The sequence below is a fragment of the Bos taurus genome, chromosome 11, assembly GCF_002263795.3.
Source record: "Bos taurus isolate L1 Dominette 01449 registration number 42190680 breed Hereford chromosome 11, ARS-UCD2.0, whole genome shotgun sequence".
Taxonomy (NCBI): domain Eukaryota; kingdom Metazoa; phylum Chordata; class Mammalia; order Artiodactyla; family Bovidae; genus Bos; species Bos taurus.
Window position 1 is genome coordinate 97,182,293 of NC_037338.1, and position 25,525 is coordinate 97,207,817.

Below are 25,525 nucleotides of genomic sequence, written 5' to 3' on the forward strand. Positions count from 1 at the left end.
CGGAGTGGTTAGTCACCCAGAGCCAGACATTCTGGAGTGTGAAGTCAAATGGGCTTTAAGAAGCACTGCTGTTAATAAAGCTAGTAGATGCAGTCAAATTCCAGCAGAACTACTCAGATCCCTAAAGGATGATGCCATCAAGGTTCTGCATTCATTATGTCAGCAAATCTGGAAGACCCAGCAGTGGCCACAGGACTGGAAAAGGTCAATCCTCATCCCAATTCCCAAGAAGGGTAGTACCAAAGAAATATGCTAACCATTGGACAATTGCACTCATCTCCCATGCTAGCAAGGTCATGCTTAAAATCTTGCATGCTTGGCTTCAGCATTATGCAAACCAAGAACTTCCAGATGTCCAAGCTGAGTTTAGAAAAGGAAGAGGAACTAGAGATCAAATTGCCAACATTGGCTGGATTATAGAGAAAGCAAGAGAATTTCAGAAAAATACCTATTTCTGTTTCATCAACTACACTAAAGCCTTTGACTGTGTGGATCATGACAAACTGTAGAAAGCTCTTAGAGAGATGGGAACACCAGACCATCTTACCTGTCTCTGGAGAAGCCTATATGCAGGTCAAGAAGCAACAGTTAGAAACCTGTATGGAACGACTGATTAGCTCAAGGTCGAGAAACGAGTACAACAGAGCTGTCTGCTGTCACCCTGTTTGTTTAACCTATACGCTGAGCACATCATGAGAAATGCCAGGCTGGATGAGTTACAAGCTAGAATCAAGATAGGCAGAAGAAACATCAACAACCTCAGATATGTGGATGATTCCACTGTAATGGCAGAAAGTGAAGAGGAACTGAAGAGCCTCTTGATGAGGGTAAAGCAGGAGAGTGAAAGAGCTGGCTTAAGACTAAATATTAAAAAAAAAAAAAAAACCTAAGATCATGGACATCTAGCCCAATTGCTGCATGGCAAATAGAAGGGGGAAAAGTGGAAGTAGTGGAACAGATTTCCTCTTCTTGGGATCCAAAATCACTGCGGATGGTGACTGCAGCCATAAAATCAGAAAACGATTGCTTCTTGGCAGGAAAGCAATGACAAACCTAGACAGTGCGTTGAAAAGCAGAGACATTACTGTGCCAACAAACGTCCATATAGTCAAGGCTGTGGTCGTCCCAGTGCTCACATCAGGTTGTGAGAACTGAACTGTAAAGAAGGCAGAATGCCAAAGAATTGATGCCTTTGAACTGTGGTCCTAGAGAAGACTCCTGGGGCAGAAGGAGAAGTGGCTTCAGAGGACGAGATGGTTGGACAGCATCACCAGTGCAATGAACGTGAACTTGGGCAAACTCCAGGAGATGGTGAGGGACAGGGAGGCCTGGCGTGCTGCAGTCCATAGGGTCACAAAGAGTTGGACACGATGAGGTGACTGAACAACAACAGCAGCAACACATCTAGAAGTAGGGAGATAACTAGATTACACACAGAAGCGTGCCTCCCCACACTTTTAACCACAACGCCACCTGAAAAAGCATGTGTTGAAGCACCTTTTACTGATTTTATATATTGATATATTTGAGTTTGGGGATAACAGCTTTATTGAGGTATAACTCACATACCATACAATTTACCCATTTAAAGTTGCAGCCCAGTGGTTCTTAGTATATTCACGGAGTTGTGTAACCATCAACACAATCAGTTTTAGAACATTTCATTACCCCAAAGAAACTGCATACCCATAGTGATCACTCTCCTTTTCTCCCTAGTCCTCGCCTGCCTACCCTCTACCAGCCCAGCCATAGGCAGCCACTAATCTTCTTGCTGCATAGATTTGCCTATTCTAAACGTTTCATGTAAGTGAAATCATGTCACCTGTAGTGTTTTGTGTCTGGCTCCCTTCACTTAGTGTAAGTTTTCAAGGTAGGTTCGTGTTGTAGCACGTCAATACTCCATTCTTTTTTGTTGCCAAGTAATTTATATGCAGAGTACATCATGAGAAACGCTGGGCTGGAGGAAGCACAAGCTGGAATCAAGATTGCCAGGAGAAATATCAATAACCTCAGATATGCAGATGATACCACCCTTATGGCAGAAAGAGAAGAGGAACTAAAAAGCCTCTTGATGAAAGTGAAAGAGGAGAATGAAAAAGTTGGCTTAAAGCTCAACATTCAGAAAATGAAGATCATGGCATCTGGTCTCATCACTGCATGGGAAATACTTGGGGAAACAGTGGAAACAGTGTCAGACTTTATTTTTCTGGGCTCCAAAATCACTGCAGATGGTGATTGCAGCCATGAAATTAAAAGACGCTTACTCCTTGGAAGGAAAGTTATGACCAACCTAGATAGCATGTTCAAAAACAGAGACATTGCTTTACCAACAAAGGTCCGTCTAGTCAAGACTATGATTTTTCCAGTAGTCATGTATGGATGTGAGAGTTGGACTGTGAAGAAAGCTGAGCGCGAAGAATTGATGCTTTTGAACTATGGTGTTGGAGAAGACTCTTAAGACTCCTTGGACTGCAAGGAGATCCAACCAGTCCATTCTAAAGGAGATCAGTCCTGGGTATTCTTTGGAAGGAATGATACTAAAGCTGAAACTCCAATACTTTGGCCAGCTCATGCAAAGAGTTGACTCATTGGAAAAGACTCTGATGCTGGGAGGGATTGGGGACAGGAGATGATGGGGATGATGGAGGATGAGATGGCTGGATGGCATCGATGGATGTGAGTTTAAGTGAACTCCAGGGGTTGGTGATGGACAGGGAGGCCTGGTGTGCTGCAGTTCATGGAGTTGCAAAGAGTCAGACACGACTGAGCGACTGAACTGAACTGAACTGAATACTCCATTATATGGATATAGCATCTTGCTTATCCATTCAGTTGATGGATATTTGGGTTGTTTCATTTTGGGTTATTGCAAATAATGGTGCCCTGAACACTGGATGCACAGGCTTTTGTGTGGGCATATGTTTGCACTGCTCTTGGGTATACACCTAGGTATGGAGTTGCTAGGTCATATAGTAACTCTATATTTAACTTTTTAAGGAACTGCCAAACTGTCCTTCAAAGGAGCTATACCCTTTCGCATTCCAACCAGCAGGGTTTGAAGGTTCTGGTTTCTCCACATCTTCACCAACGTTGGTTATCATCTTTCTTTTTAATTCTGACCATCTTAGTGGGGATGCAGTGGTCTCTCGTGGTTTTGGTTTGTGTTTCCCTCGTGGCTAGTGATGGTGAACAGTTTTTCATGTGCTTATTATCCATTGGTATATTTTCTCTAGAGAAATGGCTGTTCTAATTCTTTGCCAGTTTAAGATTGGTTTTTCTTTTTATGATTGAGTTATAAGAATGTTTTCATATATTCTAGATGTAAGTCCTTTATCAGTTACACGAGTGGAAAAAAATATCTCCCATTCTGTGGGTTTTCATTTCATTTTCTTTTTTAAAATCAAAGTAGAGTTGACATACATTCATTTCCTTTTCTTGATACTGTCCTTTGACACAGAAAAGTTTTCTATTTTGCTGAAGTTCCATTTATCTTTTTTCTTTGTTCATGCTTTTGGAGTCATACTTAAGAAACCATTGCAAATCCAAGGTCACCAAGATTTATGCCAGTGTTTTCTTCTAAGAGTTTTATAGTTTTATCTCTTTCACTTAGGTTTTTGATCCATTTTGAGTTAATGCTTGTGAACTGTTCAAGATAGGAGTTCAAATTTATTCTTTAAAAAAATTTTTTTTTGTTGAAGTGTAGCAGCCATGAAATTAAAAGACGCTTACTCCTTAGAAGGAAAGTTACAACCAACCTAGATAGCATCTTCAAAAGCAGAGACATTACTTTGCCAACAAAGGTTCGTCTAGTCAAGGCTATGGTTTTTCCTGTGGTCATGTGTGGATGTGAGAGTTAGACTGTGAAGAAGGCTGAGCACCGAAGAATTGATGCTTTTGAAGTGTGGTGTTGGAGAAGACTCTTGAGAGTCCCTTGGACTGCAAGGAGATCCAGCCAGTCCATTCTGAAGATCAGCCCTGGGATTTCTTTGGAAGGAATGATGCTAAAGCTGAAACTCCAGTACTTTGGCCACCTCATGCGAAGAGTTGACTCATTGGAAAAGACTCTGATGCTGGGAGGGATTGGGGGCAGGAGGAGAAGGGGACGACAGAGGATGAGATGGCTGGATGGCATCACTGACTCGACGGACATGAGTCTGAGTGAACTCCGGGGAGTTGGTGATGGACAGGAAGGCCTGGCGTGCTGTGATTCACGGGGTCGCAAAGAGTCGGACACAACTAAGTGACTGATCTGATCTGATCTGATAGTTGATATACAATAGATTTATTCTTTTTTCAAGAATCATTTGTTGAAGAGACTATCCTTTCCCTCACTGAATTGTCTTAGTATCCTTGCTGAATATCAGTTGACTGTAAATGTGTAGGTTTGTTTCTAGACTCTGAGTTCTTTTCCTATGATCCGTAGGTCTTGCCTTAGTCCAAAACCACAGTCTTGATTACTGGAGTTCTGTAGCAGGTTTTGAAACCAAGAATCCTCCACCTTTGTTCTTCTTTTTCAAGCTATTTTGGTTGTTCTGGGTCCCTCAAACTACCACACCAATTCTAAAATTAGTCAATTTCTGCAAAGAAACTATCTGGGATTTTGATAAGGAATGGTGTTGAATCTGCAGGTCAGTTTGAATATGTATAGATTTTGAATGATTTTCTTGTGATAAGTTTACAAGTACTTGAGGTTTCTGGGTCCTGGTCCTCTACGCCTGCCCCCGGCCTTCCTCTGCAAGCATCTTCCTCATCTTCAGGCACCAGTGCTTGACCCAGACGAAGCCACTCACTGTGCCCTCTTGTGCATCTTTCTTTTCGTTCTTTTTAAAAAGCTCCCTTCTGTCTGTTTATTTATGGCTGTGCTGGGTCTTTGTTGCGGCTCGTGGGCTTTCTCTGGTTGAGGCAAGTGGGCTTTCTCTAGTTGTGGTGGCTTCTCTTGTTGCAGGGCACATGGGCTTCAGTAGTTGTGGCACGTGGGTTCTGTAGTTGCAGTTCCACACTCTGGTGCACAGGCTTAGTTGTCCTGCGACTTGTGGAATCTCCCCAGACCAGAGCTTGAACCCATGCCCCCTGTGCTGGCAGGCAGGTTTTTAACCCCTGGACCGCGAGGGAAGTCCATTCGTGCTCCTTTTTTCCCTGACTCCACGGATCTGCTTTGTTGTTTTCCCTGCTTGAGATGCCCTTTCTCTCAACTCCGAATGTCACACCCCATGTCTTTGTAGGGTGAGCTCTGATCTAGATGCAAGTGTAAAGCAGGCTCTCTCCTCTCCTCAGTCAGCTACTGTGGGTGCATGTCTTCTGCAGGCTTTGCAGACTTGGCTTTGGGATACAGAGATGAGCCTAGGGAAAGAACCCACAAGGGGCTTAGTCCAGAGGGTGACTATAATCACCTGGTCAGGAGCCCTGTCTGCTCTGTACTACTCTTCAGCTGCTTGACACAGCACACGTTTGTTGAAGGGCGGGAGGAAAGTAGGCAAATGTAAAGAACAGTGGTGGAAAGCCCATACGATTCTGGTCCTGAATGCCCATCATTCCCTCTGTTAGCACAGACTGCACTTGGCATAGTGGGAGGAACTTGGACTCTGGAGTCAGTCTCGCCTAATGTGGAGTCTGGCTCTACCACTTACAAGTGAGGGACCCTGGGCAAATGACTTCACCTTCCTGGGCCTCAGTTTCCTCATCTGTAAAATGGGGCAGCACTGTCCACCTCATAATGTTGTTCTTAGCTTACATTATAGCCATTTACATGTTTTCTTCATGTCTTTGCTACTTACCTTTTTCTTGAAGGGCAAGATCTGTGTTTGATTCACCTTTGAATCACATAAGATACCTGCCATACACAGCTCTGAGGATGAGCTCAGTAAAGATAGGCTTTATTACCCTCTGTTGTCAAATTAACTTCCAGAACACCAGTTCACGTTGCCCCTGATGATACCGACTTGTACCTTTTTTCCACAGGCCTGCCAGCATAGGCTTTATATTTTTAATTTAGCTTTACTATTCTCATTTTATTTAATTTTTACTTATTATTTATTAGCAATACTGAACATCTTCACAAGTTTTTGCTTGCTTCTTTTGCTTACACTTATATGGTCTGCTTAAGAAATAAAATTGACTTGTATTAATTTCCTACTTCTCCCCGTGTTTTTCTTAGTTTTAAAATTTGCATTGTCATTTGTTTTTGACAACTAAGTGGCTTAAAATGTCTTTCTATCGATTTACTATAGAGTCAAGGGATTTCTCGTTCTGCATTTTCCTCAATTTGTTGAATCCGTTCAGTGAGGAGGCCCAGGACTGAGTCCTGGTCCAGCTACTGTGCAGCCACATGATCCTGGGAAGTCACCCCGGTGACTGGGGGTGTGTTGGTCACTACCCACATGGCAGAGTGAGGTTGGGTCCTCATGTCTCCAACAGGTGTCGTATCCCACAAGGAAGGATGACCGTAGAGTCACCTATTCATTTAGGGTCATCCAATCTGTGGTCAGCTCCGGGACATTTGAGAGCATTTAAGATCCTGATTTTTTTTTTTTTAATCAGCCAGCAAGATGAGACTCCTGTAATTAATTTAATATACGTTTTGTTGCAATCCATATAGCACTTAAAAACTGGAAGACTGTTTGTTTTAGTAAAGTGCTGTGTCCTTTCTCTGTGTTCATTAGCATGACTGAACACATTTCTATTGACTCTGTATAATATGTTTACTTAAAGTCAGGCCTGTTTAAGCATGTGTAATTAGCGGCTCCATCTCTTACCCCCAGTTTGCTGTAAATGGAAGAATGGAGTGAAGAGCAGCTGGCAAAGCAAGTACATAAAATACCTGCATCTTTGTTTACTTTGAGGAAAGGTCTCACCTCCTTCACACTTTCAAAGGCCTGAGTTTACTGGCTAATAGTTTTTAAAGCTGCAGGGTTGCTGTGAACGGTGTCCCCGCAGGAACCCCTCCTGGCTTGTTGGATCCGTGTTTGGGGTCTAGATTCAGTTTCCAGTATTATTATTCAGAGCTGGTATGTCTGATCAAGCGCTCCATTTCCTCTCCTAGGAAAAGAATTCACAAAGTTTCTGAGTTTCCAGCTGGTAATCCCAAAACATCAGCACCTGATTCTCATCTTCCCTTGATAAAATCAAGACTAACAGCAACACAGCGCTCTCCTCTTGTGTCTTGCTGTCCAATGTAAATATGCTTATTTCCTGCAACAGAACTGAAAGGCCTTGAAAAAATCAGTGCCAAACACTGACACAGATTGCACGCTCGAGGCTTCCTCACAGTATTAAGATGAGAGTGACCACGACTATTCTTTACTGATCACATTCTGCATGCCAGGCACCAGGCTAAGTGAAGCATACGTGTCATCACGTTTCATCCACCCCATGTCCCTACAGTGTCAGGCTTCATTAACTCCCTTTTAGTTGATGAAACCAAGGCTCAGAGAAGTTAAGTCCCTTGCCTAAGATTAGGGTGCTGGAAAATGATGGAGTTGGAATTTTAACCCAGATCTGTCCCATGTATTGAATGGCTGCAGTGATTGAAACTCATCCTGTGTGGTTTAAAAACCAAAACCATGTGGGTAGTCACCCCTTGTGGTTGTTAGGCAGCAACTCCTTACCCCAAGACTTGATAAATTAGAGAAAAGAATCACAGATGTGTCTGTCCTTTCCTGCACTAGAGCATGTTTCAGGGAGACCGAGTAGTTGAAGAATGAAAGATTTTTTTATAGAAAAATTCCAACTAATAAATGCAGAAGGAATGACAGTTAGAAAATCGCTATTTGACACCTTTAATGAAGTTACGGATCTACGCACGGTCATCAGGGGATGAGAAGACCACCCAGAGCAGGGTGTTAGGGACTTTATAACCAGGGCACCAGGCTGAGGGCACTAAAACCCACCGAGAGTGTCATCACATTTCATCCATCCCGTCACCCATCAGATGTACATGCACCACCCGTGGAGTCCTCCTGCCTATGCTGTCTAACCTGAATAGAATCAAACCTTTCACTCAGCCATGTTACAGGAGATACAGCGGGTGACCTGAGCTCTGCATCCTCTGAGTGCCCTGAAGATGAAGGGTAGGTGGGGAGGTTACCACAGAGCAAAAGAGACATAACCACCGAATGCCATGCACAGACAGTGTTTGGATCTTGGTCCAGACGAACCGACAGCTAAATGACATTTTTTGCGATAATGGAGAAAACCTAAATGCAGACTACTTGGTGATATTAAAGAATCATTGTTTGTTAAGAATAATAACATCTTATTATTAAGATGGTTATGGTTAAATATATATATATATATATATATATATATTAGCCTACCCTGGATGCCTTCCAAGATATTGGTGGATGAAATGACATCGTGTTGGAGAGTCATTTTAAATCTCCGCAGAGCTGAAGAGAGTGGGGGAGAAGACGAGAGGGTTCCTCCATTGTTGACAGTATTGAATTGGGTTCATGGGAACACGTGGATTCAGCTTATTTCCTGTTCTCTCTATTGGAGGGAATGTTTGAAAATCTCTGTAATAAAAAGTGAAAAAGAGAAGGCCCGTGTAGTGAAATGTGTTAACGCTGGGGGCGTCCGTGTGCTTGTGTCCGAGGGTTGGAGCAGCGAGCAGGCTGCCGCCAAGGATTTATCCCAGGCTTCTCCTGGCAGAGGTGTGTGTGTGCCCCGTGGGCCCCTTCCCGGCAGTGGGCATCGGGGATCAGGCCCTGACGGCAGGGCAGGGTGACCAAGACCGTCCACTGTGGCCCTGCCCGGGCCGGAGTGGTGGCGCCCCAGCCTTTCTGTCGGGTGTCTTGGATGACCGGTCATTTCCACCGCTGGGAAGGGAACACGACGGGAGACATGGTGTTGAGGATAAAGATGTGGGCATCTCTGGAAGACTCATACCTCTTCTTGTGGTCCTTTCCTTCAGAGGAAGTGGCTTTTAGGAAGAAGAGGCTGTGCATTAAATTTATCCCGCGGGATTCAACTGAAGCGGCCATTTGTGACATTCGAATCATGGGCCGGACCAAGCAGGCCCCGCCTCAGTACACGTTCATTGGGTAAGTCTCAGCAAGGCCAGGCTCGTCGATGCTGTCTGCTGAGCACGCTCAGGTCCCTCCCAGGGGCCAGTCCGGAGACCTGTGTGACCCACAGCCTCTCAGCCGCCTGCCTCTCCTGGGCCTCCATCTGGCCCTAGCGCTTCTCACTGCCCTTCCCACCTAGACGACAGCCAGTCCAGGACACCACCCTCCCAACTTCTCCTCCTGTGCTCACGCCACCTGCTCCACCTAGGGGGCTCTCCTTCCCTCTTCCTCCTGTGTGTTCATCCTCAAGCTCTCAGGGGTCTTTCCAGATGCCTTGAGCCAAGGGGCTGCCTCCTCTCCGACCACTGGGCCTCAACTCTCCCCACGGTTTATTCACCCCATCACAGTTTAGGGAGCACCCCGTGTGGTGCACAGGGCCAAGCCCCTGGATATGGCGGTGAGTGAGGCAAAGAGCCTGCTCCCGTGGAGCTGGCATTCAGAAAGGGAGACGAGCAACAAACAAGAAACCTATGGGTGAGACCTATTTCAGCTGGTGAAGAAATGGGGGCAACTAGGAATGAGGGGTGTCTGCTCCCCAAGTGCAGAGGGGAGGTAGAGAGTCAGAAGGGGGATGAAGGGGTGCTGGCTATCCAAGAGATAACAGACGTTCAAGCATCAGGCCTCTGAAATTCGGGTCTCTCAGATTAACAGTGTGGTAGATGGTTTTTGGCCTCTTGGCCACATGCCATCTCCCTGGCAGCTTTGCAGGCTTCTTGCCTGCCCCTGTGGGTCCCCAGGGATGTGTTCTCCTACTTGACTTTGGAGGTCGACTTCCTGGATCTTGCTCATTTGAGCCTAAACCCTCCTCTTTACTCAAAAAGCCATGGCCTTTCCTTGAAGGCTGCATACAGGCTGGGAGGTAGATACATAGATGGATAGGTGGATAGATAGATAGATATAGCCAGCTGTAGTGTTTGCTTGAAGCGCTTGGGGAACAAGTGTCACAGAAATAGTTTATTTTCATCTTGGTGCACAACAGCTTGTTTGACTCTTCAGCTATGGAATCTGAACACTCTTCTCTGAGATTTTGAGGTCCCTAAGAAGGACTCTGTGATCACACCCTTTCTACACACTCAACACTCCTATTTTGCAACACGGTTTAAACTCATTATGTAAACAAGATTACTAGAGTAGAAAACAGTTAAGAAAATAACCATACTTCAGGTATCTTAGAAACAGCCACTTACATACAAATAGTAGAAACCAACAATTTAATAATTGTTACATCTATTATGTATATTCAGTTACTATGTGTATTCAGGTTTTTTGAATTACACCCTATACTCTTTTCAAAGATTCAATTTTTAACCAATTTAAGCAATTCTAAAGAATAGATTCTTACCATATATGTCTTGGTAATCAAAACTAGAATCCTTTTCTTACATCATTTTGAGAAGATTGCTAAATAAAGTATATTTTTGTTTCATCTTGGGGCAAAAATTCTTTTCCAGAGGAAGACAAGTCCAGTGTTATTTGTAAGGAAAGAGATTTCAATGTTCAGAACTCTTAAGTCACTTTTTCTTAAAAATGGACACACCCCTACAGGTTACTTTGCAAAGGTTTGGGGTTGTCGGCTGTGAGGGATAGAAACCTCAGACCAGGAACAGCTCCTCCGAAGCCTGACTGTGGCCGTGACCGAGAGGTGGCAAAGTCAGTGCAGCTGATTAGAATCAACCAGCTAATAAGACACGACTGGTTGAGAATAGTTCCTGCAGTGTACTGATACAGAGAAGCTACCAGAAGGATCCACTGAGCAAATCTGTTCTTGTTTTTTGGAGAGATGACCTTCCTCTACATCCCAAGATGCAGATCTAGGGGGCAGCTGAGAAGTCGGAAGTTGGATGTGGCTGAGATAATCCAGTTACAATTCCAAAGAGTACACCTGTCTCGTGGGCACCTGACTGTGGGGTGGGGCTGGGCGGGTACGCCGGTCAAGTAACAGGAAGCCAGACGTGGCCAGCTGTCAGCCCCACCTCGGTTGTAGTGGTTCATGGGGCACGTGCCTGGCATTTTGTGATGCAAAGATGTCTCCCAGACAGGCCCTGAGAATGACGGGCAGTGAGGGGCCTGGAGGAGGGGCGTGGCCCGTTCTCCTGGCAGTTCAACACCAGGTACAGGTGGTCTGCCCTCTTGAAGTGGATTACGGCGCAAATACCCTCAATGAAATGACAGTAAAAAGAATTTTGCAGACTCAGAACCGAGGCACACATTGACAGCATATATGTAGGACGGCAGGCCCCGGGATGGAGGAAGATGACCACGCCCGACAGGCCTGCAGGGTTGGGACAGTTGCCATCACCTCAGGCTCTGAACCGTGACACCTTCATGGGCCAGAATCGACTCCCTGAGGTCTGAGGCCATGACCCTCTGAAAATGAGTCGGTCTGCTCAGGTCATTTTATGCTAAACCGCCTCCATGAAGATTTCTCTTTTCTCTTAAAGGGAATTGAACAGCATGGGGATCTGGTATCGAATGGGCCGAGTACCACGAAATCATGATTCATCTCAACCCACAACGCCTTCCCCGTCATCCGTTGCTTCCACCCCAGCCCCCAACCTTCCCAGGTGAGGCCCTGCCCGTGGCTCTGTTCGGTTATGCATGTCCCAGAGGAATGTGGTCTTGGGTCGCACTGCGTAACTTCTTAAACACTTCCACTTAGGATCTGCAGAAACACTGCCAGAGCAGTATACCTTTAGAGGAAATTTTGCAAAACCGGTTAGAAATCTTTGCATTACATGAATGTAAAAGCCGTTCTGTGTTTTGTTGTACATATTCTGCAGGATTCTAAAATAGCAGAATATGCAACTTAAAATGGGCTTGTTATTCTGAAGAGCTCATAGCTGCAACCAGTCACATGATCTGTAGCCTTGCGGTTGGGAAGGCTAGCCATGGAAGGTGGAGTTCTTTCTCTGCCTTGGCCAGCAACTCGTTTCACTCTAGGAGAGTTGGTAAGTGATTTTGTTCATTTCCATATTGTTTCTTTTCCCAAAGAGCTGCAGATAAGAAACAGGTAGTTTGGGTATGAGAGAATAGCAAGAAGTTTTTCAAGGGCTGTTCATTTTAATACTTGTTTCCACAAAGAAACGTGGCTGAGCAGACTGGTCTCTGCACCTGATTTAACTTGATTTCCATCGGAGCAGAAATCTGGTAATAGCAGATTACCTGAGTAGTAGTCTCAACACTTTCTATCTGATCAAAAACGTCTGCATCGTTAGCAGTAAATTATTTGAGGACAAGGAGCAAATAGCAATAATAGACTGAACTTGAGAAAGGAATTACAAAAGTAAACAAGCAAGAAGTTGAGAGGCAGTGCCATTGGAGGTGGATGAAGGTTAAGGAGAAGAGATCTCAGAGCTTCCATTTGGGTGAACAGAGGTGACAGAATCGGTCAGGAGCAGGACAAAGCCTTTACTGGGTGCTTGCCCCTCCGCATGCCCAAGGTCCACACCCTGCGCCCCAGAAGTCGGAGGAGAGGGCGGCATGGCTGGTCCCTCACGCCCTGTTCTCCGCTGAGCCTCCCCTGCCTTCAGGGGAACGTGCTTGCAGGAGCTGGCAGCTCGGAGGCCTGTCCTTTGGGACTTTTCCAAAAGACAGTCAGGTGTTTCTCGCTCAAGACAGGTTCACACACCAAGAGTGGTGGTTAATCGTAACTATCCCTGGCCTCACCTGAAACTTGAGAAGTAGCTTTTAGTTTCACTTCGGGGTGAAGAGCAGTGAACAGCTTCCCAGAGCTTCCCAGAGTTGTGTCTTTGGTTTAGGAGTACGAGGCTCATGCAGCTCAGGTCAGCCCTTTGGAGTTCGTTTCTCACTCCCCCAAGCACCGTCACAGCTGTGATCACTTTCACATGTGCTCGGGGTTGGCTCAGACCCATCACATGTGCCCAGGGTTGGCTCAGGCCCATCACCTGTGCCCAGGCTCGGCTTGGACCCATCGCCTGTGCCCAGGGTCGGCTCGGGCCCATCACGTGTGCCCGGGGTCAACTCAGGCCCATCACCTGTGCCCGGGGTCGGCTCGGACCCATCGCCTGTGCCTGGGGTCAGCTCGGACCCATCACCTCGGAGAGTTTACAGCTGCTCCCTGTTGTCGTCATGTGTTCTGGAAGGGCCTAGAAATAGGTGCCATCTCCAGGCAGGTTTAACTTTTTGTGAGATAAAGAGCTCCACTACTCCAGTTAAGGCAGGAGGAGTGCCCTCTCCCCACCCAGAAGCTAGCCGGTCAGCACGAGAGCACAGTCACTGGGACCTGAAGCCAGGGGACGCAGGAACACAGGCCACGGAGAGTCTAAACTGGAGGTAGCACATCAGACGGAGCCTTACAAGGCTTGTGTATTTTATAACGTCTTGTTGTTCAGTTTATGGTTTACAACGGCTGCAAGAAAATTGGATCAGTTTCATTTTACTTGCCAAATAAAGCAAATGTCAAAATAGTCAATATAAAATGTATTCTAATTTGACTGAGTTAAGTCAGCCAGGGTGCAGTAGGATAATTGAATGTTACGTTAACGCTCCCCTTGTGTGTCCCAAGCCCTCCTCTCTCATTGTGCAGTCATTTATAGATAGTCCACACACCTATGAGCCTCCTAATTCAACAGGGTTTTTTTTTTTTAATGTTCTTCAGTTTTTGTATTGTTTTCCTACTGCATGTGTTTGATTTTTTTAAAAGAATGAAATGCTGATAATTCAGATTATCCACTGAAGATTTGTGAAGTGATGAGTGTGTTATTCCGTGTGGCTTCTGTCCAGCAGAGGAACCTGGCAGCTTTCTGGCGGAGAGCTGTGGGTGACGCTTGTGTTCCCGCTGGGGGCCTGTAGGATGGAGGCCTCTGTGCCTAGATCCCAGGAATGGTCTTCTCTCTCTCGTCCGAAAGCCTCCAACTCAGAACCAGCAGCCTGTTTTTCCTTTCCTGTCTTGTGCTTCTGCGCCTTTGTTCATGTGTACACTTGTGCGTCCGATATGTCTCGCATTGCCTGCCTCGGATGTCAGCTCAAATACTGCCTCTTGCAGGAAGCCTTCCCTGAATGCGCTGTGCCAGGCTCTGCCCTCAGAGCCTTCTCAGCCGTTACCCCTTCACTTTGTGATCATGTTGTAAACTCCTGGAAGGCGGGGACTGTGTCTAGCGTCTGTTACCTCCCTGAGCTCAGCCCAGGTGCAGACACGTTCAGTTATGCAGGAAATGCCTCTCCAACAGCCTGGGACCCCATGCTGCGGCCTCCCCAACCCCAACCGCAGATGACTCGTGAGCCCCTGAAGACTCCTCAGGCTTTTCTGATTATGAGAGGAAGACAAGCTGGTAGAAAGTAGCATAGAAAATGATGAAAGAAAAAAAAGACTCCAGTAAGCAAAGGCTCATTACCTTTGGGTACATTTCTTTCAAGTTGTTTTCCTGTGTACTTTTTACATAGGTGCTATTATATCACAAAAAAGCAAAGTCTGTGTTTCGCTGCTGCTTTCTCTTGTGAAAGCACAAGCAATACCTCAGCTGTGGTCTTTGTGTGGACGCAGGGATCAAGTTGCAAAGCCAGGGCTGCGGTGAGAGCGTGGTGAGGCAGCGCCCTCTACTGACCAAGTGTGGAGGAGGCTGGAGGACGGGCAGGCTGTTGGAAGCAAGGGCAGCGGGCCATTTTCCCAATTTCTCCTTTCCCTGGGGGCGGGAAGGAAGCCAGGGAGAGCCAGTAGCAGGCCTTGTTGCCTCCGTGAGCTTGACTTTATGTCTCAAGAGCCAAAGCATGCTCTCTGCCTTCATTTCTTTTGTTGTTAACTCAGGTTTCAAATAATTTCCAGTCGTTTTATGGAGAGCTGTCACCCCCGTTGATCTTAGCACATAGGGGCAGTTGGCAAGATGGTGGGTCACCACCCGAGGACCTCGCGGTCCTGGCAGAACCACCTTCTCCTTCCAGAGGCAGGTACTGCCCCTCGGAACGCGTGCTTCCTGCCCGTTTCTTCCCTGTTGTTGCAGAGAATGCCAGCTGCGGGGCCAGACGTGGTGGTGTCCTTTCAGGATGGGCAGGCCCCTCGGCTGTATCCGGCGAATGGGGCAGAGTGTTTGAAGTTCATGGCAAGATCCAGGATAAGGTGTGTTGGCAGAGCTCCTCTTGCTCGTCCAGTGAATCTTTCTCTCACACGCACATCTCTCCACTCGTTTCTTGACAGTTCTAGCCACGTGAGGAAGGGCGTGTCACTTCTTCCCCGGGGGCCTGGAGCCTCCATTTCTCCCTGGGCCCCAGCGCTGCTCCGTCCTCTGCCATCTGCTTCACGAACGTTGACCAGCAGGGTGGGCCTGGCCATGGGCCTCGGGCGTGATCCTACGAGCCCACCCGTCTCCCGGGCCGGCCTCAGAGTTTTGGGTTGGCCCAGTGCGTGTGAGCAAACACTGGTGTCCCTGGGTCCTGGCCCTTCTGATCCTTCTCTGCTGCTGCCTCGTGATGGGTGCAGACAGAGCAAGCACCTTCCTTCCCCCTTCAGCCTGGGCAGCCCCCTCCCCAGCCCTCATATGTCATTCTGCCAGGACGAGAAGTTTCAGCTTCTGCTGGTACCAAGGTCTGGAAAATCTTGGGGAGGCAGGAGGACTTGCAGCTGATGGAGCACCAGCTGCCCCAGCATGTGGGAGAGGGAACGGTTCTGTGCCCTCCCAGGAGGGGCCCTGGTGGGCTGCTGCCCCCCGGCTTGCCGAACGGTAGAACCCGTAGCTTGATAAAGACATCAGAGGCATGCTTATCAAATGTGCAGATGACACAGAGTCATTAGGGAGAGCTGATGTGCTGAATGGCAGAATCAATACCCCACGTCTCCTCTACAGTCAGAGCATCCTGCCGCATCCAGGAGATGAAAGTTGATGAGTGAAAATGGACAGGGCCCCCCACAGTTCAAAACATCCAACTGCATGGGAGCCAAACTGAGGAAACCTGGCTTAGCCGCGGTCTGTGTGAAGCGGGCGCGGGCTTGGGTGCGTAGAACGAATGCAGCCTCATGCGCACAGTGGGACGGCTCGCCTTGTATTACGCAAATCGAGCATTGAGCTTGAGTGCGAGGAATCGCTGAGCTTTGATCTGAGTAAAGATGGGGCAGCTGGCTTCAGATGTCCAAATAGTTACCGTGTAGAAGGGAGCGTAGAAGTGCTTCCAGGTGGGGCTGGGGCACTGGGAGCCCCTGGAGGCAAAATTAAATCAGGTGGGCTGAAGTCACAAGGAGGTAGATTTGGGCTTAACCTTTTAAAGTCAATAAAGAGAACTTACCAAGGGTGAAAACCCCATGGCATTAAAGAAGCCAGCTTAGGAGGCCATGTGCACCCAATCGCTGGCAGGATTCAAAAGCAAATGGATTTTTCAGGCCTTCAGTGGTTCTTCTTTAGCCCGTTAAGAAATGTGTCACACTCTCCAGCCCCGTCCTCAGGAATCCAGATTCAGCTGGCCTGCATGTTAGGGCCGCAGACCCCTTGCCCATGGGGTGCTCCAGTGGGCGCCTTGATACCCAGGTCTGCTCACAGCGGGCCCAGTGCTTCCCCACCCTCCGACCTGTAGCCCGGCCTCCTGCAGCTCACCCAGAACCAGTGTCAGTGGGTCGGAGCTTGGGGCCTGCGGGTGGCGGCACAGAGCCCTGTGTGGTGCAGCCGGACCACACGGTTCCAGCGGCTCCTTCTGGCCGTTCTGCTGGCTGGGGGTCCCCAGGGAGGAGCTGCCCCCCCAACTCTGCTCCTGCAGACCTCAGGCCTTGGGCGGTCCTGTGACCCTCCACAGACACTGTCACCCCACCCCCTGCCCCAGGAGGAAATGTTATCTTCCCTCCGGGAGCCTCTCACCCGTCAGGCGGGGGCTGAGCCTCCGTATAAGGTGTGCGGCGCTGCTCCGAGTTGTTCAGGAATCTTCCGGTGATTTGTCAGCTTCCAGCAAGTTGTCAGTCACAGGTTCCGAGGTATGTTTCTTAGTGACAGACATAATTGTACTTAACTTTCTGTGTGGATGTTATCAATCTGTGACAGATACTCTGGGAAATGGGGCATTTTGATTGCAGAATATCTGTCACCCACATTTACTCTTCCACTCAGGGACACAGGGATTCAGTCACAACTTTCGCATGTCCATGTCAGGTTTTTGAGAACATAGATCCTCGCTGACCTCAGAAATGGTTCCGTCACTGCCATCCCGGGGCTGTCATCTGAAAGGTTAATGGCTCCTCCTAAAGGAGAGGCAGCATCCCGCAGAGGCGATCTAGCATTCAGGCTGCGCACACGCAGGCTCGTCCCCGCCACATCTGTTGTCAGGAGCCTGCGGGCTGCCGCGCTCCATCCTGGCCCCCTGGCCCCCGCTTCTTATGGACGTAGGATCTACCGAGCCATTTGATCTACCCACAGAATACTCCGACAGCCGGGATGGAGCCTTGCTCACCAGCTGCAGTCCTGCTGGCTTAAAATCCTCGGGCTGCCTTCTGTCCATGTTGGTTTATAAAGGTGCTTTTTGTATGACTAGACCACACCTGTTGTGGCAGGACTCGAACAGGAGGCCCAGGGCTGCACAGACCAGGGAGGCTCTTTTCCCTTTCCTGCCGAGGTGCCTGCCCCCGCCCCAAGGGGCAGCAGGCTTGGCGAGGGGACGTTTGCCTATAGGGAGGCCTGGCAGTTTCACCGCTTTTGTAGCTTTACTAGGAGAAGGCTTCCCTGGTGGCTCAGCGGGTAAGAATCCGCCTGCCAATGCAAGAATCGCAGGTTCAATCCCTGGGTCGGGAAGATCCCCTGGAGAAGGAAATGGCAGCCAGCTCCAGTATTGTTGCCTGGGAAATCCCACAGACAGAGGAGCCTGGCAGGCCACTTATAGCCCACGGGGTCGCCAAGATTTGGACACGACTTAGCAACTGAAGGACGACAACAAAAGGAGAAAGCCCAGCCCAGAGGGTTGGAGGGAGTTCATTTTCGAGTTGAAAGCTGTTGTGTAACAAGGATTCATCATTTACGAGAAGGGTTACACGGGTCCCACACGAGGGTGAGATTAGAAGGCGAGTCCAAGGGCCGGTTCTGGTGACGTTCCCCCTGACCTCCTGATAGCAAGCAATTTAGGACATGGATTTTGAGCTCCACTTCTGCAGTAGCAACAGTTTGGGGGTGTTTGAGCCCAGCGAGGGCCTGTGGGACCGTGCCCGTCTGCAGGACAGGTCCAGGCACAACTGTGAGTCTGGCTTTACTTAGGAGAACTAGACTTCCTTTTTGTTCACACGCACACCACACGCCTTTTTTGTTTCAGTCTGAAAATAGGACACACGTGTTGTATCCTTCCTGCTGTGACCGTCCTTTGAAGATGGAGATGGTAATGTGGCTTTGCCGCCGCCTCCCCCTGCTCACGGGCACCCACCCACCCAGCCAGCTGAAAGCACCAGCCTCCAGGGGCATCCCAAAGAAGAGGGGGCGGAGCCAGACCACAAAATCAAACTTAGGCTCCTGGGGCTCGGTATTAATTTCATCTAAATAACACACACCTACATTCTTTGTCTGGAATTTTAAAGTCCTAGGTCGCCTCCCATCCTGTTGGGGTTTTCAAACACACACACACACACACACACACACACACACGTCTTTTTTTTCCTCCCCCAATTCGGAGCCTTCCCTGGCCTGTTACCTGGGCTCATGTGAGTCAAGTCCATCTCCTCTTGGCTCCTGAGCACGTTGTCCTTATCCCCCACCCATCTCTGCTCGGGCCATTGCTGTGTGCCTCGTCTTCTACCAGCCCCCGCATCCCCCGAAAGCGGCAGATTGGACTCCACGGAGTGTGAAGGCCTGGTCCTGTCCGCCTCCAGGCTTGGCCTCGCCCTCGCCACTTCTGGAAGGCCTTCCTCCCCTCCGTTGCCCGCACCCTGCAGTTTGGCATTTCCCGTTTCCCTGTCATTGCCATGTTTGTTTATATTTGGTCTTGTGACTAGATCTGCTGGCTTATTGATGACAGGGAGTCTCACATTCCTTTTTTTTCCCTCCCTTAAAGCCTCAGAAAAGGCTAGTGACAGAAATAGAGATGATGACACTGCATCACGTGTATCAAAACTTACCAGGTTCTTTAGGCTGCATCCTCTCATTGGAGACTGTAAGTGTCCAGTGGAAAATGGTGTGGCTCTAAAACGGTAGGGACCTTTGAACTCCAGATGCCTGGCACGTGGTGGCCAATGTTTACTGAATGTATAAAGTGAGCTGGTTAGACACATTGGACCAGGTATCGTATACATCTCTCCTTCCGTCCAGCCAGCCAGCCAGCCAGCCAATCGAGACTTACATTTGCATTCTCTGGGTGTCAGGCACTATTCAAGTGCATTACAAAGAAAAGCTTATCTAATCCTCATAACACTTTTTGAGTTGGGTACTGTTTTTTTCCTCCTCTTCGAAATGTGGAAACTAAGATCAGGGAGGTTAAATTCCTTTCCCAGCATCACACAGCTACTAAGTGTCAGAGCTGGGATTTGAACCAAAGCACGGATGAGCTGCCAACTCAATGGACATGAGTTTGAGCAAACTCTGGGAGGTGGTGAAGGACAGGGAAGCCTGGCGTGCTGCAGTCCATGGGGTCGCGAAGAGTCCGACACAACTTAGCGACTGAACAACAGCAGATGAGCTACCCCTGGTTGGCAGACTGTCCTCGTGCCCTGGTCACAGGCTTCCTAGTGTGAAGCATGTCCCTGGGGAGCGAAGCAGGTGCCTCAAGGGGCCGGTGGTTGGGGTGTAGCTTCTCCAGGCTCCTTCGCGGCTGCTGGAGAGGACTTCCCAGAGCCTGTGGTGTGGGCAGCAGCCCATCGCGTTCACACACTTCCCGGGAGACGTGTGGACGCTGGCTGGGGGCCAGTCCTCTCGAGTTGTGATTGCTGCCTGAGGAGAACATGTGGGAGCCATACCCCAGCGGGTCCCTCGACCAGCTTCAAAGCCCTCGATTACGCAGGGTTACAAGCAGTTTGATTTATTCTGGTGATTATGAGAGTGGTGTGAAAGAGACCTGCAGAGCGAGGTTATTTGAATATCTTTGAAATGCTTGTGCCGCAAAGCCTGGACTGCCTTTATAACAATACCCAACTTAGTTTTGGTGTCAGAGTAATTCTGAAGGTGAAATTTCATTAGAATACAGTTTGGTATTGTTAGATATGAATGATGAGTTTAGGCTGAGCGATACGCTTTTTGATATTAATTTTTAATATGGCTTCTTGGGAAGTCAGAGCTTCTGTTTAATGAAGAATTGACTAGTAGTCAATACAGCTCCCACCTCTGAGCAAGCCTTCTCTGTTTTCACTCTCCCGAGTCAGATTTTTGACAAGGTATTTGCTGCTTGTAAGTGTGTGATTTTTGTGATCTTTGTGACTTTGTGAGTGTCTTATTTTTCTTGGTGGTTATGATGGTTATGCAGGCTTGTTGCTGTTGTCCCAGAAGGCAGGGTTATAAATGTGAAACGATTCCCTCCAGTGTCTGCTTCTCAAATGTGCAAGTGCTCTTTGCACAGTGGGTATAAGCTCTGGGGTTTGGAGAAAGGTCTTTTTCAGGATTATGAAAATAGTTTTCCATGTGTCAGAACAGATTTATCAGTTCACTTTAGGGTCAGTGCTGTGAACCAGACCATTTAGAGGAGGATATTTTACCTTTTATCAGAGTGGAAGCTGACAGTCTATTTGCAGGTAGCTCTCTGGAATATTTCACCTGGGTCTCTCCGTGTAAATCCAGCCGCTAAACAAAGTAAAAATGAGTGTGAAGTGGAATTTCCTGGTATTTCACCACTCCTGCATGTGCTGCCCACCCCCGCCACTATTCTATTTCAAGACAGGGTTTCAATGATTAATTTGGGTATTTAATAGAATTTTTTGCTTGTAGTAACTTTTCAAAGGCCTTTGGATTTACTCGGGTGGGGCTTTTGCCCATGAGTAGGGTGGCATTCAACTTGAACTCCCTTCTGAGCAGCAGATGTTTTGTTTCCAGTTGAATAATAATATTAATAATTATCAGAATAAATGCAATTATCACCACCATCATTATTATTTCAGCTACAGGGTTTTTTCTTTCTTTTTTTTTGGGGGGGGGGCATCTAGTACCAGGCATTGAGTAAACACTACATATTGTGTTTAATCGTTCCAGTCTTTACAGCCATGCAGTGGGGTGAACAAACATGTCCTTATCTTGAGAAATGAGAAACCCAAAGCTTGGTGAGATGGCGACTTACCCCAGGGCAGAGGGTTAGGATGGAGAGGAGCCAGGATGGGAGCCCAGGTCCCTGCCTTCAGGGAGCCTCATTTGGCATTCAGAGCCCTCCCCACCTCAGCGTCCCCTGCAGCCAGTGGCACAGCCGAGGCCAAAACCCAGCCATCCAGCCATCAGAGCTTCGGACCAGGGCCCACATTCCTCCACCCGATTAGTCCTCGTTTCACTTTGTTTTCCGCAGCTTTTGACACTGAGTGGGCAAGAAGGGGAAGAACGCGCCTTGGGTTCTTTATGAGGGTTTGTTTTCCGCCCCGGGCCCCTGCCTGTCCTCCCCGTGCTCTCACGCGCACGGGGCCTTTCATGAATCTGAGTTTTGGCAGGCTCGCTCCCCTTGAATTTTGGAGAAGCGGATATTTTAGTAGGCTGGAAGAAGATGAAAAGCTCGCAGTGCCCATATGTTCCTTGTTTTTAAAAGCAAGGTCAGTGAAGTTTAGAGACTCTTTAAATATTTCAGTTTATAAGATGAGACGAGATCATCTGGAATGGACGTGCGGTGCCCCGAGTCCCCAGCTTGGTTCTTTCCTTCTGTAATGGAGGTAGGTGTTCTGGCGTTTTAGGGTTCAAGTGTAATAAAACTTAAAGTAGTGCATAAATACCATGATTTGGAACATTGCTGCAGCTATGAAAGTTAGATTTCCTCCCACCCTTTTTTTTTACCCCCCTCTCTTTTGCTTGTCGAGTAATCAGTGACTTGAAAAATAGCAGATTGGTCTAAGGATGGTAGTTTCAGAAACCAAAAACTCCCAGCTTTCAGGGAGTACTGTGTTCAACATTTTTCTAAGAAAGCGTTTTCTTCATTCAACTAAACCTTCCCCATTTGAGATTAGACATATGTTCCGAAATGTGTGGCTACTGTACTTTGAAATGCTACACAAGCACCCATTTTTAGTTAAGACAGTGCCACCCTCTGCCTCCGTCTTCTCTTGAATTTCACAAAACAAATGACATGGTGGGTGTTTTTCTTGATCCCAAGTTATTTATAGAAGCCCAGAATCCAAGTGACTGTCCAGCCCATCCCTAAGGATACACTGAGGGGGCCACTGGCATGACCTGTTGATGCTGGCATGTGGGCAGGAGGATCAGGTCTGGGACCAGGTCTCATCTCCCTGTTACCACATTCCTGGGAGGTGAGATGCTGGTTACCAGCCCAGGTGCAGGCGGGGGATGGCTGTGGTCATAGCCTTGGCAGGACCTCTGAAGGCCCAGAGAGGCGGCCTTTGCCCCTCATTGTTTTCCAGGGCCTGGCCTTCCCCCACCCCTGACACCCCACCCCATGGAGGAAGCAGGAGCTCCGTGCTGCCGGTATTTCCTGTCATGTTCCCTGCACTCTTTATACCTCTCCGATTCTAAATTTCAGAAGTAATTTGTCAGTCTAGAGGCGGGAGTCATTAATAACCATTATTTAGAACTGTCGAGTCTTCCCCTGTGTGTGTGTGTGTGTGAGTTAAGCATCCAAAAAATTGGCTTTGTTGGTGGCAAACAGGGCATCTCTATTGACAGATCAGGCCCGCCCCACCCCTGCTGACCTTTCTCAGGTCTGGTTATTCCAAGTCTGGCTTTAATCACCAAAAAGGGTGGTGGCAGAGTGGTTAACGCATGTCCTCCTGGAATTCATTAGTATTATTACCAAAGACCGTGTTGTAAATTGTTAATTTTTTTTTTAACTGCTTGGAAAAAATGTCTCTCTATTTCATTTTAATGTACTTAAAGAAAAAAATTTGTTTTTTCCTCGTCAAACATTTGAAACAGAATAGTTGAGAAGCTGGGACTTAGATCGCACTGGGGTGGGCTCTGCGTGGTCGCCCTCGATGGCGCTGAAAATGTGTCACCATCAGACTCACACTGGGGTGGGCGCTGCATGGTCACCCTCAGTGGTGCTGAAGCTCTGTCACGAAGCTGGGACTTAGGTCACACTGGGGTGGGTGCTGCGTGGTCGCCCTCAGTGGTGCTGAAGCTGTGTCACCATCCGGTCGGGGTGCAGCTTGAGCCCCCAGACCGTCCAGCCGTGGTTACGGAGAGGTGTCGGCATTCAGTGTCTGTTAATGCAGGCTGTTATTCTTTAACATTAAAATTCCACTAAAGGACTAATAATTACTGTTGATATCTTTCCGTGGAAACTTACAGTAAAGGAGCAATAGCAGAAACAGTATTTAAGGGAGAGCTGCCGGCATGAGAAGAATGCAAATAAGTGTTATTAGCCTAATGATTTTGCCGTCGCCATGGTTGTGCAGCAGCTCTGTTGTGAATATGTCATCCGGCACCCGTGAATTTGGAAAGTGTGTCAAAACACAACTTCAATTAGTTTGCTCTAATTATGGCTCTGGAGAGTTTGTAACTACATCACTCCTCATTAAAAGAGATTTTCTTATATGGATTAATGTAATATACAAAGGAAAGTTTCAAAGTTCCCGACGCCATTTGCTCCCGCAAGGAGCAGGCGCCGAGGAGACATTCTGGATCCCGGGTTTCCCGCTGCCCGCTCGGCTGGGCAGGGGGGCTGGGCAAGGGGGCTGCATGGCCAGCTCTTCCCTTCCTGCTGGAAGTGGCCACTGCCCATGAAACTCTGGCCACATCCACGTCCACAAGAGGGTAAGCGAACCCATCTCCAGCTTTTAGAAGAGACCTGCTAATCAGAAACCATCAGGACGCCCACCCCCACCCAAGCTCCTCTGTGGAGTCTGGAAGCAGAAAGATCTCTGGACCCACCACGGCCAAGTGCAGGGTACGAAGTGAGCCTTTGTCCCCGTTCCAGGGGCCATGGGGGAGATTGCACGGAAAAACGTGTTACTTTTGGTCACGCAGAAACGCATGGTGCTCACAAAATGTCTTAAGTCTTTTTCATACAGTGAAAAGAAGACCTTAAGGAAATGCAATTCTCTTGGCCAAACCAATAGGTAGTTATAAAGGCTATTGCTGAGCCACTGCCATTTCAAAAGAAAAAAACCAGATTCACATTTTCTTGTCCCATTACCAACCTTCACCCCCTGGCCTGACACCAGTGGTGTTCCACAGTGACCACCTTGGCACGGCCCCCTTATGCAGGGTCGGGGTGGGAGGGAGGGGGCAGGACGGGCAACAACTCAAGGCCGCTTCCTCAAGCTTTGCTACCCATCCCTTTGTCCGGCTCCTGAGCAGCTGGCCATAGTGGCAGAGTGATGTCCCAGCTTGGGGAGCTCAGGGATGCATTTTGAATCCAAGAGTTGAAGTTTAGATTGCTGCTTGAGGAGGCCTGGGTCTGTTGCCCTTCCCCTCCGATTTATTTGCAGGATGCAGAAAACCAACAATGCAAAACAATGCAGCTTTAAATACATTTTTGTTAACCATTAAGTGTCCTATTTGTTACTTTTGATGAATACAAGGTAGGGGTGCCTGAGTGATGAGTAACTCGGCCTTGAGACTACTCAGAAGCAGTGTCATGTTGAGTAAGTTACATCACTCCTCTGAGCCTCAGTTTCCTTGTCTGTAAAATGGGGACAAGAACGCCTTCTCTGCAGGGTTGCTGTGAGAACCAAATGGGAAGACACACGGAAGTGCCATGCTGGGCACACGGTGGGCACCCATGTGTGTGACTTTCTGTCTTGGTCCAGGGTTTGTTTCCAAGTTTCCTTTGGGCACAAGCAGCCAGTCCCCTTGAGACCTTTCTGTTGTCCCCATCTAGCCCCTTTCAGCCTTGATCGCCAGCATCCCCAGCAAGTTCCCAGAGCATCAGGCTGGTTACAGGCCTGCTCCCCCACAGAGCTGCGCTCACAGGTGAGCAGCTGGGAAGGGGTTAAGATAGTAATTGTGTAAGTCTTCCAGGCTTTCTCCCAGTTCTGCGATAATTTGATGAAGAACTTCACCCTAATTAAATATTCAAATTAGGAATAAGTGTCAATATGGCTTCCCATTGCCTGGAATGATGATTAATTGTATTCAAAACTCTAGTGGCCCACTGTAATGTAAACTGAACCGTTGTTCTTGATTATTTCTGCACCACACTTGCCATGTTTTTGTTTTAAGATTTAAACTAGTAATTGATTTGCCATATGCTGTCGAGCTGCACATACTTTAAAGTTATGCGTTTAGGAACTTGGGGAGTTTGGAACTGAAATTCCCTAGTCTTGCAGAGGCAGCCCTTTATTCCTGGTCCACTGCAGAGTGATTTGGTTGGAGGGTGCGTGTGTCTGTGCGTGTGTCGGTTGTCGTCCACAAGGAAAACTCATTATACCGTCAAGTTGGTAGGTTGAAGTTATATTGATCATGGCAAATGGGTTGCTT

General features: G+C 48.0%; 1 protein-coding gene across 3 annotated transcripts in view; it reads left to right on the top strand.

The window, feature by feature from the left end:
- Nucleotides 1–25,525, top strand: part of MVB12B (multivesicular body subunit 12B) — a 194,579-nt gene that overhangs the window by 70,247 nt on the left and 98,807 nt on the right. For all 3 annotated transcript variants that reach the window (XM_024999576.2, XM_024999574.2, XM_024999575.2), the window contains exons 5-6: nucleotides 8,909–9,038; nucleotides 11,504–11,626. In XM_024999576.2, coding sequence (XP_024855344.1) covers nucleotides 8,909–9,038; nucleotides 11,504–11,626 — 253 coding nt within the window. The remainder of the gene's footprint in view (nucleotides 1–8,908; nucleotides 9,039–11,503; nucleotides 11,627–25,525) is intronic.